Source organism: Aquarana catesbeiana, linkage group LG10 (assembly GCF_042186555.1).
Source record: "Aquarana catesbeiana isolate 2022-GZ linkage group LG10, ASM4218655v1, whole genome shotgun sequence".
Taxonomy (NCBI): Eukaryota; Metazoa; Chordata; class Amphibia; order Anura; family Ranidae; genus Aquarana; species Aquarana catesbeiana.
The window spans coordinates 247,545,344-247,560,442 of NC_133333.1; the positions used below are offsets into that span (position 1 = coordinate 247,545,344).

A 15,099-nucleotide genomic window follows, 5' to 3' on the forward strand; every position below is an offset into this window, starting at 1 on the left:
TCTTTGTCATTTTTGAAAAGTGTCATTTTAGATTCTTTTTTCGATCTCAATAAAATGTGTTTGTGTCCCGTTCTGTAGACGATCTGTCAGAAAACAGACATGGACTCTCCGGAGTATGAAGCCAACACCAGGGCACTGAAAGCCATCAGTAAGGTGAGGCTCTGAGCCCTCTATGGATACGCTCCAATGGATGCAGAATGTGGGCTCATCCAATGGTTGGCAGATTCTGAATCTCAACATTTTCTCTTACTATTAGATAGTGGCAGATTCAGACGGGGCATTTGTAGATTTTTTTTTTTTTTTTTTAATGTTTCTAGTTGGTAAAGCAATGCAACGAGGGGGCTCGGAAAATGGAGAGGACGGAACAGATGTACACGCTACAAACCCAACTTGAATTTGGGAAGATAAAGGTAAGGAAAAATATTCCTCACATACTAGTATGTATGTATATGTGTGTGTCTGTCTCGATAGATAGATAGATATATATATATATCTATCTATCTCTTTTTTTCAGCAGGAACGCGGGGGGAACGCAGTTCCAGCACCTCCAGCACTGAATGTCTGTAATAGCATGGGGTGTGCTGGAGGGTCTATTGATGTTGGCTGCTGGGGGATCTATTGTCACTGGTGGGGATCTGATTTTGTGTGAGGGTCTATTGTTGCTGGGGGGGGGGTCTTAGGTCTTATGTGGCTGGAAGGGATCTACTGTTGAGGGAGGGGTCTATTTTTACTGGCCGCTGGAGGATCTATTGATGCTGGCTGCTGAGAGATCTGTTGTTTCTGCAGGGGGGGGTTCTTTTTATCATTACCATGTTTCATACAAATGATTTGGCACCACAAAATGATACTTGGTTCTATATTCTCTAAAAGGGGCAGTACTGGTAGGTGGGTAGGGGGTGGAATCAAGGGATGGTGGTCAGAGGTGGGTAGGGGGCAGAGACAAGGGGTGACTCAGACAGGGGGAGTTCCTGCACCTATTCTCCGAGAAAAAAAGCCTTGTATAGATCTCTCCCTCTCTCCCTCTCCCCTTCAATACCTCTGCCATCTCCCCATCCTTTGTAACCAGATGTCCTTCCTCATTCTTTATGGGGCCAATATGGTCTTCACTCGCTCTCTCGCTCTCTCGCTCTCTCGCTCGCTCTCTCGCTCTCTCGCTCGCTCTCTCGCTCGCTCTCTCGCTCTCTCGCTCTCTCACTCGCTCTCTCGCTCTCTCGCTCTCTCGCTCTCTCGCTCTCTCGCTCTCTCTCTCTCTCTCTCCTGTCTGCTCTGCCCACAAAAAGCTTGTTGGCCTCTGACTTGAAATATGAACAAAGCATATCCCTTTTTTTTTTTTGTGTGTACTTAATCCAGATCATTAGGTGTAATTTCTATCTGCTGCCTCTTTCCTTTTGCTATCAGCATGAGTCACTTCTAACCTATTTTTCTGGCACCAAGAGAAATAAGGTGACAGGGGAGGGAGCTCCAGCACACAGCCTGGGATTGACAGCCTTGGCTCTGTTTCCGAGAGCTGTGTAAAGAGGGGGGGGGGGTCCCTTCCCTCCCCTCCCCTCCCCTCCAATCAACTCGCTGAGCTCTGCAGAGTGTAACTTCACCTGCTTTCTGAAAGCACAAACAAGCTTTATAAATAATGTACTTTTTAATAGATGTACGGAAGAGAAGAATGCAGATAAACCGGTACAACTTTTATGTAGGTGGATTTGTTTTTATCTTTGTGTATCACCTGAGGCCAGTCACTTCACTGGGTACATGGAAGGGTTTACAACCACTTTAAAGAAGGACATTTTTTGACAGTGGCACCATTTTTTTTTCTTTCCTGTTCACAGCCCTTTCCTCTGATCTCCGCCTCCCGCTGGCTCCTGAAGAGAGGTGAACTCCTGCTGATGGAAGAATCCGGAATTTTTCGCAAAGGCTTTGGAAGGCCTTACTACTACCTCTTCCTATTTAACGATGTTCTCATCATTACGAAGAAGAAGAGGTAAAGGGACAGAAGATCTGTGGCTCGTAGTGTGACCTCCTATATGACAGCATTATACATATATGATGTGGTAGGACAGGTTGGTCCTAACTCCCAGCTGTCCCATCTATGCGTTGTTGTCTTGTTCTGGATCGCGCTCCATCGTGCCCCCAGAACCGCGACTGAGCTGTCAGCAACAGCTCACAGTCCACTACTGACCATTTGGAGCTGGTAAGCATGGCTCCCGGTGATATCAGTACTACGCAGCCAATTACAGTGCAACAAGATCAGGAGCTCCACCTACTGGCTCCAGGCGTCACCACCCATTTAAAACATCGGCTCTGGCCGGCATGAAGGCGTTTAATGAAATACATACATGTCAAGGGTTTTATATGCCAAGAGATTTGGGATGCTGTTCAGACCCTCTTTTATAATCAGACAGCCACGCCAGGACCTCTGACTTCTTCTTGTATTTAGGTAGGCAATACAGCCTGGTCATTTACCTACCCCCAGCCTCCTGATTGGACAGTGAAGGAGCAGGAGCAAACTGATAAGTTTTCCTTCCTGATGTTAGACTAATAGTGCTGTGTAATGCCTTTTTTTGGTGGGGGTGGTAAGTAGTCATGGTAAGTAGTAGTGGTGGGGAGTGGGATGGTGGTAAGTAGTGGTGGTGGTTGGGTGGGTGGTGGTAAGTAGTTGTGGTCAGTAGTGGTGGTGGAGGGGTGGTGGTAAGTAGTGATATTGGTGGGGAGTGGTGGTGGAGTGGGTGGTGGGGTGGTGGTAAGTAGTAGTGATGGTGGTGGTGGGGAGTGTGGTGGCGGAGTGGATGATGGTAAGTTGTAGTGGTGGTGGTTGGGTGGTGGTAGGTAGTTGTGGTCAGTAGGGGTAGTGATAAGTAGTGATATTGGTGTGGGGTGGTGGTAAGTAGTGGTGGTGGTGGGGAATGTAGTGGTGGTGGGGTGTGGGTGATGGTAAGTAGTAGTGGTGGTGGGGAGTAGGTGATGGTATGTAGTAGTGGTGGGGAGTAGAGTGGTGGTAAGTAGTAGTGGTGGTGGGGAGTGGGTGATGGTAAGTAGTAGTGGTGGTGGTGGGGAGTGGGTGGTGGGATGGTGGCATGTAGTGGTGGTGGTAAGTAGTTGTGGTCAGTAGGGGTGTTGGTAAGTAGTGATATTGGTTGGGAGTGGATGGTGGGGTGGTGGTAAGTAGTGGTGGTGGTGGTGGGGAGTAAAGTGGTGGTAAGTAGTGGTGGTGGTGGGAAGTGGGTGATGAGTAGTGGTGGTGGGGAGTGGGTGATGGTAAGTATTAGTAGTGGTGGTGGGATGGTGGCACGTAGTTGTGGTCAGTAGTGATATTGGTTGGGTGGTGGGGAGTAAAGTGGTCGTAAGTAGTGGTGGTAGTGGGAAGTGGGTGGTGATGTGGAGTGGAGTGGTGGTGGGTGGTGGGGAGTGGGTGATGGTAAGTACTAGTAGTGGTGGTGGTAGTGGGGTTGTGGTAAAGAGTGGCGGTGTTGGGGTGGTGGTGGTAAGTAGTAGTAGTGGTGGGGTGATGGTAAATGGTGGTGGTGAGTGGCTGTGTTGGGGTGGTGTTGGGGTGGTAGTGGTAAGTAGTGGTGGGGTGTTTTTTTTTTAATGTTTTTCTTGTTTTTAGTTGAAAGGGTTGCAGCTTGTAATGTAATGATGTTGGGTGACTGTTGTAGACCCGAACAGACCAGTTCTTGGTGGGGTTTGTGAGGTCCTGTGCCTCTGATTTGTCCGTTTGACTTAGTTGAAGTAACCATTATCTTCTCATCCTGTATCCCCCCAGCGAGGACAGCTATCTGGTGACGGATTACGTAAAGACAGATCAGTACGCCATCGATGAGATCGCTATTGGAGACACAGCGGTTTCTCCCTCCCCAAAGTCGGGGACTGCTGGAAACCGAAGTCCAGCTGGACCTTATCTATTCCAGATAACCATGAGGAAAAACAGCGAGGGGCGCCAGGAGCAGATTATGCTGGCAACAGATACATTGTGAGTATTGCCTGGAGGAATTCTGGGTAATGACAGCGAGTGGACCTATAGTGGTTATAAACCCTGACCCCTCCATGGAGATGTGTGTGCGCTTCTTCTTCAGGGGGTTACACAGAACTCAATTTAGCTTGATTGTGTGACATTTCTGATAGACATGTGCAGAATGGAAAACATTTGTTTTGTTTCGGATAGATTCGTTATGTTACTAATTTTTAGTTTTGTTGATTCGTTTCGGAATTTAATTCATTTAATTTAATTTTGTTTAATGATTTTCAAATGAATTCCAAATTTTTGGAACGCTTCGAATTCGGATCGGTGGAAAAATGATCGGGGCATGCTGGGTCGATGACGTCACAAAGGGGGCAGGCTCACCCAGTGACTCCGCCCCTTAACTATTTAAGAAATGGCAGTCAGCGGGAGCGTTCAACAAGACCAGAGGTTTTTTCTTTTTACGGGTCTGGCGGTGCGGCGGGATTGACTATGGATCTGCATCGGGGGGACATTGGTTTTTTTTTTTTTTTTTGTTTGTTTGTTTGTTTTTTTTTTTTTTTTTTATAAAGGAATTGTCAAAACCTTGTATAGTGTCTTTATTCACTTTTTACACTTTTTTTTTGTTGAATGAGTAGGGGTACTATAAACTACCCCATACTCATTCACATAGGGGGGAGGAGGGCCGGGATCTGGGGGCCCCCTACGTAAAGAGGGCTTCCAATTTTCGATAAGCCCCCCCCCCCCCCGCCCTCAGACCCCCACAACCACCGGCCTGGGTTGTGGGGAAGAGGCCATTGTCCCCATCGACATGGGGACAAGGTGCTTCAAGGAGGGTGGGGGGCGGTGCCCCCGCTCCAAAGCACCCCTGCCGTGTTGAGAACATGTGGCCTGGTATAGTCCTGGGGGCCCCCCTTGCCCCTTTCCTGGCATGCATGTTTGGATAAGGATCTGGTATGGATTTTGGAGGGGGGGACCCCACGCCTTTTTTTTTTTTTTTTTTTTTTGGAGTGGGGTTCCCCTGAAAATCCATACCACGCTGTTTTGTTTTTTTTTTCTGAATTTTCTATTGCCAGCATTCTTTTGGTTACATTTCAGCTGTCAGGGGGGAGCCCCCTGACAGCAGATGAATTATCGGTTGTTGAGGACACTGTGGCGGACTTCCCGGCCCCGCTCCTTAACAACCAGATATTCTTCACACAGAATACAAATTGGTCAATCTTTTTTCGGCTGATCCGAATTAGAATCGTTCCGAAAATTTGGAATTAGTTAGAAAATGAATAAATGAATTCCAAAGAAATTCGTTACTAGTTCATTCCGAGATTCAGATACCTCCAGAGTCTTCGAAAAACCAAACATTTATCCGAATTTACATTTGACTGATATGAATTGCACATGTCGAATACCTGACCCCTTCACTGACTATTGCACTGGTGCAATCTTGCTGTAGTCCTGTATCTACCTCCACTGTCAACTGCTGATCTGCAGCAGTTATCGAAAGTACGGCATACAGGTCCTGATCTATAATGAGCTTCTGCGGAGTCTTAATTGAGCTGCTTGTTACAGCCAACAATAGGCTGATAAAATCAAGAGAGACCAGGAAAATGTGAGCGTCTTAACTGCTTCAGATCCGCGCTATAGCCGAACGACGGCTTTGCCGGGAGTACGTCTATTGACGATCTCCCCTTTGCAGGCTCGCCAGGCCCCCCCCCGAAGGGCGCGCGCTGTGATCACCTGCGTCAATGGGACTCGGGTTATCACAGATCCGAGTACCCGCCCCTTACCACGTGATCTATTGTCAGCCAATGACAGCTGATCATGTGATGTAAACAGAAAATCGGTAATCCCTTTTTTTTTTTTTGTTTTTTTTTTTCTCACGCTCAGAGCGTGAGGAGAAAAGAAGTCGATCAGTGGCTTCTTGTTTGGAGGGACATCGGTCCCGAAGAGGAAGAGCCTCATATGTGCCCACCAGTACCGCCTGCCAGTGCCACAAATCAGTGCCCACCAATCAGTGCCAACCGTATGTAAGTGCCAGCAATCAATGCCCACCAGTGCTGCCAATCGGTGCCACCTAGCAGTGCTGCCTATCAGTGTCGCCTATCAATGCCCATCAGTGCCACCTATCAGTGCCCACTGTACGTAAGTGCCAGCAATCAGTGCCACCTATCAGTGCCCACCAGTGCTGCCAATCAGTGCCTCATCAGTACCACCTATCAGTTCCACCAATCAGTGCCCACCATACGTAAGTGCCACCTATCAGTGCCCACCAGTGCTGCTGCCAATCAGTGCCGCCTAGCAGTGCTGCCTATCGGTGTCCCCTATCAGTGCCACCTATCAATGCCCATCAGTGCCATCTAGCAGTGCTGCCTATCAGTGTCACCTATCAGTGCCACCTATCAATGCCCATCAGTGCCATCTAGCAGTGCTGCCTATCAGTGTCACCTATCAGTGCCACCTATCAATGCCCAACAGTGCCACCCATCAGTGCTCGCCAATGCCAACTTATCAGTGCCCATCAGTGTCGCCTTATCAGTGCCCATCAATGCAGCCTATCTGTGCCCATCAGTGCAGCCTCATCAGCGTACATCAATGAAGGAGAAAAACTACCTGTTTGCAAAATGTATTAACAAAATATAAAACTGTTTTTTTGTATTTTTTTATTTACTTATTTATTTTAAATGCGGTCTTTTTAAAAAATTTTTAACAAAAAATAAAAAACCCAGAGGTGATCAAATACTACCAAAAGAAAGCTCCATTTGTGGGAAACAAATGATAAAAATTTCATTTAGGTACAGTGTTGTATGACCGCGCAATTGTATTCAAAATGCGACAGCGCTGAAAGCTGAAAATTGGTCTGGGCAGGAGGGGGGTTTAGGTAAGCAAGTAGTTAAAGTGTAACTAGAGGCAAAACTTTTATATTTATTTATTTTTCATCTTGGATTGACTAAGAAAGGTTTTTCAAGGTTGGTGACTTTAGAATTTAGGGAAGCCAGGGACAGCCTGGCACCTGCCATGTGGACACTCTTACTCATATCTGTTTCTGTTTGCAGGAGCGACCGGGCCCGATGGATCACTGCGCTGGAGGTCAAAGAAGAAAATAGGCGTTATAGCAAATCCAAGTCGGCAGGTAAGAGAAAATGGGGATGGGTTTGTTTGCTGGAAGTTTACATGGAGAGGGTAGAGGGCAACAGGTTTAGATAGGTGTGATGGTCAGGTGTCCGAAAAGGTCATACTGGTGTGAAGGTCAGGTGTCCAACAAGGCCATAAAAGGGTGTGAGGGTCAGGTGTCCAAAAAAGTCATATAGTTGTAATGATCAGGTGTCCAACAAGGCCATATAGGAGTGATGGGCAGTTGTCCAGCAAAGCCATATATTTGTGAAGGTCAATTGTTCAATAGGGATGAGCCCGTGGTCGACTTGAACATCGGGTGTCTGTTTGTCCTAAAACTAACCGAACATATCGCGGAAAATTTGAGCGCCGCGGAACGCCCCATAATGCACTGCAAGGTCATTTAGGTGTAATGATCAGATGTTCATAAAGGCCATATAGAAGTGATGGGCATTGTACAGCAAAGTCACATAGTTGTGATGGTCAGTGTGTGCAACAGGGTCCTATAGGTGTGAAGGTCACGTGTCCAAAAAGGTCATTAAGCTGTAACGATCAGGTGTCCAACAAGGCCATAAAGGAGTGATGGGCAGTTGTCCAGCAAAGCCATATAGTTGTGATGGTCAGGTGTCCAACAAGGTCATACAGTTGTAGGGGTCAGTTGTTCAACAAGGCCATGTAAAGGTGTAATGATCAGGAGTCCATCAAGGCCATAATAGGAGTGATGGGCATTTGTCCATCAAAGCCATATATTTGTAAAGGTAAGTTGTTCAACAAGGCCATGTAAAGGTGTGAGTGTATCTGACTGGTCAGGTGTCCAACAAGGTCATATAGGTGTAATGATCAGGATTCCATCAAGGCCATATAGATGTGATGGGCATTGTCCAGGAAAGCCGCGTAGTTGTGATGGTCAGGTGTCCAACAAGGCCATATTTGTAAAGGTCAGTTTTTCAACAAGGCCAAAAAAGGTGTGAGAGTTAGGCATCAAACTGGTCAGGTATCCAACAAGGTCATATAGGTATAATGATAAAGAGTCCATCAAGGCCACATAGTTGTGATGGTCAGGTGTCTAACAAGGTCCTATAGGTGTGAACGCCACGTGTCCAACAAGGTCATATAGGTGTAATGATCAGGAGTCCATCAAGGCCATGTAGGAGTGATAGGCATTGTCCAGCAAAGCCACGTAGTTGTGATGCTCAGGTGTCCAACAAGGTCATATAGGTGTGAATGTCAGGTGTCCAACACCGTCCCAATAGATGTGAATGTCAGGTGTCAAACAAGGTCATATATGTTTGAAGGTCAGGTGTCCAACAAGGTCATATAAAGGTGTGAGGGTCAGGTGTCCAACAAGGTCCTACAGTTGTAAGGGTCAGGTGTTCAACAAGGCCATATAAAGTTGTAATGATCAGGAGTCCATCAAGGCCATATAGGAGTGATGGGCATTTGTCCAGCAAAGCCATATATTTGTGAAGGTCAGTTGTTCAACAAGGCCATATAAAGGTGTGGGGGTCAGGCATTCAGCAAGGTAATATGGGTTTAATAAGTGTTCAGTAAGGCCGTATATGTGTATTGGTGAGGTGTCCACAAGGTCATATAGTAATGATAGTCGGGAGTCCAAGAAGGTCACATAGGTCGGATGCTCAAGTGACAAAACCAATAGCGTAGCACTCAAATTAAAGTGACTAGAAAAATTATGGATAAACCATATTAAACCATTGATATATGAAAATGCGAGACTGGAAAAAATTAAGATAACATATCGTATTAGTTCATCTTGAATGGGTAAAACATTATGGCGTGAATGAAAAACCAACAATGGTGAATAAATTGCAGTGATGAATCTTGAAAAGTGCTTGATCATGGGGTGCAGTCAAAGGACGTAAGGTTGGCACGCTTACCAGATAAGATGGACACATGTACCATATAGCACATGGGTCAGACAGGCATGGAACAGTCTCTTCTGGACCAGAAGAGAGATGTAAAAGGACACTTTGCCTTCCTATTCCAACCCGGTCGGTTTTCAGGACAATCAGTAGACATCTCTTTATTGCTTTGTGTTTGGATGAAGAGATTACAGTAAATTCCAGCACTGCTTTGCACGTCCGACCACCATCATTCAGATTCAGGTTTCCCATTGATGGTTCACCTGCCATTTTATTTGGAGTTAGTTTGTCTGTAGTGGGATCACCTGTTCCTTTGGGGTCTACCTTCCATCCACTGCTCCATCTATGGATTACATCATTGAGGTTATTTCCTCACCATGTCTGTCTGACCCATGTGCTATATGGTACATGTCCATCTGGTGTCCAGTAAAGCCATATAAAGTTGTGAAGGTCAGGTGTCCACAAACTTTTAGCCATTTAGTGTATAATATAATCTATACTCAGAAGGTCTTTATAACATTGACACGAGTTGCATTAAGATGATCACATCTGCATGTTTACTGAGGAACATAAATGGACAATAGTCTCCCTTTAGAATTTTTTCCTGGACATAGAAGAGTGGAGGTGTTCGGTATATCTGTGGAGGGCAGAGATTGGAGGCCATGATGATACTTTGCCTGAATCGGCTCTCAGATTCTAATTCCATCGTCTTTTTCAGCATTGCGCCAGGTGGAGATTATAAAGGCCTACATGGCGAAACAGCCGGACGAGGTGTCCCTGCAGCAAGCAGACGTGGTCTTGGTGCTTCAGGAGGAAGACGGTAATACAGATCCGGTGTCCTCTTTTATAAATTGCGTTTCTTCTAAATACTACCTATTGGCTGTCATGCTGATCCAGTGGCTTCACTGATTTGGAACAAGTATACAGATCTGAAGTTGTGAACATTCTCCGATATTCTTGACCTGAATGTCTGTCCCAGGCTGTGACTCAAAGTACTGATCCCAGGGAAAGTGGTATTTGGGGGGGGCTCATAAATGGTTGCCTTTGTATTTATCCTATTACAGGACTCTGTTAATGATAAATCTTGCATAACTAATTCACTATTTCTGTGTGTTGGACCTACAAATGTTTTTTCAATGTTCTATAGACGCAACATATTCCGGGGTGCTCATCGGCCATTAACATCAGGTGTCCCCGTGTCTCGCAAAGTTAATGTCCCCATAACAGTCCTACACCCTGATATGCTGGGGCAGATTGGCAGGGACGGCAGAAGAAGAGCAGCGCCGCCTAAGACTAGATTGTCTAACATGGCTGGGTCTTTACTAGACATGTGCAATTCGTTTAGTTTCAAATTAGTTTTTTAAGGAATTTTGACAAATTCGTTAATTCCGAAATCTCAGAATTTACGAATTTTTCAATTTCCGAAATTTCGGAATTTCCAGAAATTCGTAAATTTGAAAATCCGAAAATAAGAATGAAAATCTGAAAAATTCGAAAGAATGTAAATTCGAAAACCCAAAATAACTAATAATAACTATTAAATTTATAGGTATTGGAATTTCCTTTCAAATTTGTCTGTTAGTTAAGGTAACGAATACGAGTTTATCTAAAGTTACGAATTATCTGAAATAATGAATGCCGTATCTAAAAGAATGGAACATAACGATCTAATAATAAATAATAATAATAAAACCTTTTTATTATTATTATTTATTATAATTTGTTCCATTCCATTTGTTTACGGCATTCATTATTTTGGATAATTCATAACTTCAGATTTTAATTCATTACGTTCACAAACAGCCAAATTTGAAAGGAAATTCCAATACCTATAATTTAATAGTTTAATTTGGAAATTTGAAAATCCTAATTTTCGGATTTCCGAATTTCCGAAAAAAGCAAAAAAACTAAAACGAACAAATTTTTTGTCAGTGCACATGTCTAGTCTTTACATATTTCTATTGGTTCATCCACCTGGAGGGCGCATGACCCATTAAAAAATATAGAACGCCCCCTCTAGTTCTCAGGCGCACAGCAGAGGGGGATCAGGACCCCAATAGGGTATGCTCAACTTTTTTTTTTTTTTTTTTTTTTTTTTTTTTTTAATGTTGAAACTCTATTAAGACCTGCAGTAAGGTCCTAAAACAACGGTAAGCTAACAGTTGGGAAAGGGGGTAGGGGTGGGGCTGACAGTTGGGGAAGAGGGGGGCCCAGAACACAGCAAGCTAACACTCAGGGCCACAATGAGAGGATGAGCACCTCGACTCTACTTGAACTCTCCCAGTAACGTCAGGAGAACTCAGTCCAGTGACAATGGAAGCTCTGCTGAAAAGGTTCAGCATGCCCTCGCTGTTTTGGGAAGGGGGGGAATCTGGGGTCCTGCATGATAATGGGGGAGGGAACTCTGCCCACTCTAACCAAAAACTGAGAAATCTTTCCTAGTTTTCTTTGGGTGGCCTTGCATGCCGCTGCAAAAAATTTTGTGTTTTTTATCAGTACAGCTTTTGTTGTTGTTGTTGTTTTTTTAGATATGAAGTCTTCTTTAAGTCAGTAGTACACACGGCGCATAAACCTCAATAAAATTGCACTGCATTTGGATCTGCAAACCAAGAATAAAAAAAACTTGCATCCATGGTCGATAATTTATGGACGTACGCATCTATGTATCTATTTCTTATCATGATACTATTGTTGCTATTGTACTATTTGTTTTTGTCATTATTGCAGTATTCGTTAATTTATTTGCTGTAATTAATTGTTGTGTTTTTTTTTTTTTTCTTAGGTTGGTATCAGGGTGAACGACTCCGGGACGGAGAGCGCGGTTGGTTCCCACAGACCTGCGCCAAAGAAATCACTAACCAGGTAGCGGTGGAGCGCAACGTTAAACGCATGGAGAGGCTGCGGATTGAAACCGACGTCTAGCCGAACTGACAGATTGTATTGAACTGACACTCCAAGGTGCGCGATTGCCACTCCCGGTACTAACGGGCTGCCCCTGTGGACTCCAGTCAACATTTAGGAATATCGATGAGCCGTGGTACACAAATGATTTCAACTTTTTTTTTTGTCTGGCGATATATATATATATATATATATATATATATATATATATATATATATATTTTTTTTTTAAACTAACCAGCACTGGAAGGGATATCAGGAGCACCACCAATACGTTTCTTACCTCCATTCAATCACATTGCCGGATATTCAGCATGACCTCTGTTCTTCTAGAGCGGGGGGTCTCCAAACTTTCTAAACAAAGGGCCAGTTTCCTGTCCTGCAGACTTTTGAGGGGCTGAACTGTGGTCATTGGGAGTAGAAAGATCCCGACATCAGTGGGAAAAAAAAAACATTGCTCTATCTTTGGTGTCAGTGGAATTGTGCCCTGTGATTGGGAAGAACTGTGCTCCATCATTGGTGGTATTGGGCCCATTTGTTGGTGTCATTGGGAAGAACTGTGCCCCATTAGTGGGGTTATTGGGCCCATTTGTTGGTGTCATTGGGAAGAACTGTGCCCCATTAGTTGGGTTATTGGGCCCATTTGTTGGTGTCATTGGGAAGAACTGTGCCCCATTATTGAAGTTATTGGGCCCATTTGTTGGTGTGATTGGGAAGGACTGTGTCCCATTAGTGGGGTTATTGGGCCCATTTGTTGGTGTCATTGGGAGGAATTGTGCCACATTATTGTTATTGGACCCACTTCTTGGTGTAATTGGGAAGGATTGTGCCCCATCATTGGTGTTATTGGGCCCATTGGGAGGAATCGTGCCCCATTGTTGGTGTCATTAGGAGGAATTGTGTCCCATCGTTGGTGTTATCGGGCCCATTTGTTGGTGTCATTGAGAGGAATTGGGCCCTATTGTTGGTGTCATTGGGAAGAATTGTGCCTCCATCATTGGTGTGGTTGGTCCATTGGGAAGAATTGTGCCCCATCATTGGTGTTATTGGGCCCAATTGTTGGTGTCAATGGGATAAATTGTGCACCATTATTGGTGTCATTAGGAGGAATTGTGCCCCTTCATTGGGGTCAGAGGGAGAGGGAGTGTTATGCCCCATTGTTGGTATCAGTGGAAGAAATAGTCCCCGGGGGCCGGATAAAAGCGGGCAAAGGGCCAGTTCTTTTTTTTTTTGGCCCTCTGGTCTAAGATGGGACTTTGATGGTGGCTCTGATGTAAGGGGGGGACTCTGGTGAGGATTCTCATGATTGGGGGACTTTGTTGTAGGGGGGGGACTTTGATGTAAGGTAGTGCTTAATGGGGGCTCTGAGTAGTCCTACAGTTATGTAAAGGGGACTCTGGTCTATGGGGAGACTCTCTGGTGAGGACTCATCATGTAAGGGGGACTCTGATGTAGGATGGATTTTGATGGAGACTCTGATGTAAGGGGGGGACTCTGGTGAGGATTCTCATGTAAGGTGGACTTTAGAGGGGACTCAGATTTTTGTGGGCAAATGACCATTTTGTAAAAATATATGATGTGGCCCTCGGACTGAAAATTATGGAGACTGCTGATGCATGGTATAAAGATTATCATGGCTGTTTTTAAGGGGTCTATTTAGAAAAAAAAAAATCCCAGATCTATGTGTCTTTGTGAAACTTGCCTGTACATTTGTTCTGTGTTAGTGCTGGCAAACTCAAATGTTCCTTGGCTATCCTCTGTGCAGGTCGGATGTTATTCATTCATAAGAATTGGAATCGGGGAAAATACCGCATTGTGGCCAGTAGATGGAGCTGATGATTATATGAAATGCCGTTATCATCAGCACCATCTAGTGGCCATAATGCAGAATTTCTTAGAACTGTTTTTTTGTTTTGTTTTTTTTGTAAAAGAATAGAATGCGTCGTGGAGAAAAAAAAATAGCCTAGTAACCTGTAGTTTTGCCCGTATTTGCACAGGATTAGCATTTTCACATAATGAATGTATATAAAGTTTTATAGGATGAATACCTCTGCTAATTTTTTTTTTTTTTATCTATACACCACAATAACCGAGCTGTAAACCTGCACATGGTGAACGGGAGAAAGTTTTCATGGCAAATATTTCTTCTTTATAAAGCAAAAGGACACTAAAGGGGTCTATTTATCAAGCAGTGAATGTAACTTTTTACCGAACGTTCTCTGGCGGTGAATCATTTTACTGTCATTTAAAACTCACGGACCTGAAAGATTCACCTACAGTGAATGTTTGCTGACTGTTCGAGCCACTACCCTATAAATACACCCTTAAATATTTTTTAATATAGTTGCTACAGAAGCCACACGGAATCCAAATGATAAAAAAAAAAAAAAAAAAAAAAATTGTATAGCCATTCATATACTAAATGTACATTCGTTCTGTGTGAATTGGGGGCTATTGTCTCTTCTGAGCGATCCTTTTATAATTGGCAGTCCTTATAATGGAAAATAATCCTGCATTATGTCCACTAGATGGAGCTGTGGATTGTAGGAAATATGAGATACAATGTAACAATTCTAGAGAACGCAAGAGGGAATAGAGAAAAAAAAATGTAACCATTGGAATAATGTGAAGTAATACTTTTCTTATGGGAAGTAATACTGCAGTATATCCATTAGATGGAGCTGTGGAGTATAGGATAAAAAGTCTTTGTAACAAGAGATACAATATAACAATTTTTAGAGAACACCAGAGGGAAGTGGAAAATAAATGTAACCATTGGAATGATGGGAAGTAATACTTTTCTTATGGGAAGTAATACTGCATTATATCCATTAGAAGGAACTAGGGAAAATCTCTTTGTAAAAAGAGATACAGTGTAACAATTCTAGAGGACGCTAGAGGGAAGTAGTAAATGTAACCAATGTAATGGCTATGTGATTTTTTTTTTTTTTTTTTTTTTAAATAAACGGACCTGAAAGTGTACTAGTGGGTGATGTGCCATATTCTTTTTTTTGTACTGAGAAGATATATTTTTTAATGTTGGTTCTCTTTGGGGGCTGAATTGGGTAAGGTGAAAAAAAAAATAAAAGTTGCTTCTCAAAAAAGAAGAGCCGGGTTGTGTTTTTCTGTTCTACGGTTGTTATGGACGTCTTTTACACACAGATCTTTTTCTAGACCTCCGGTGGGTTGCATAGACCTGGTTGAAATTATGATTTCTCTTTTTTTTCTTTTGAAATCTCAGCCAAACGGCTAAATACA

The 15,099-nt window shown here is 43.8% G+C and overlaps 1 protein-coding gene across 1 annotated transcript in view; it reads left to right on the forward strand.

The window, feature by feature from the left end:
* LOC141111360 (rho guanine nucleotide exchange factor 16-like) overlaps window positions 1-14,794 on the forward strand; it is a 32,421-nt gene extending 17,627 nt beyond the window's left edge. Inside the window, exons 6-12 of the mRNA XM_073603591.1 lie at window positions 79-153; window positions 318-410; window positions 1,824-1,975; window positions 3,758-3,964; window positions 7,003-7,079; window positions 9,659-9,760; window positions 11,723-14,794. Coding sequence (XP_073459692.1) covers window positions 79-153; window positions 318-410; window positions 1,824-1,975; window positions 3,758-3,964; window positions 7,003-7,079; window positions 9,659-9,760; window positions 11,723-11,862 — 846 coding nt within the window. The 3' untranslated portion in view covers window positions 11,863-14,794. The remainder of the gene's footprint in view (window positions 1-78; window positions 154-317; window positions 411-1,823; window positions 1,976-3,757; window positions 3,965-7,002; window positions 7,080-9,658; window positions 9,761-11,722) is intronic.
* The last annotated feature ends 305 nt before the right edge of the window (window positions 14,795-15,099 follow it).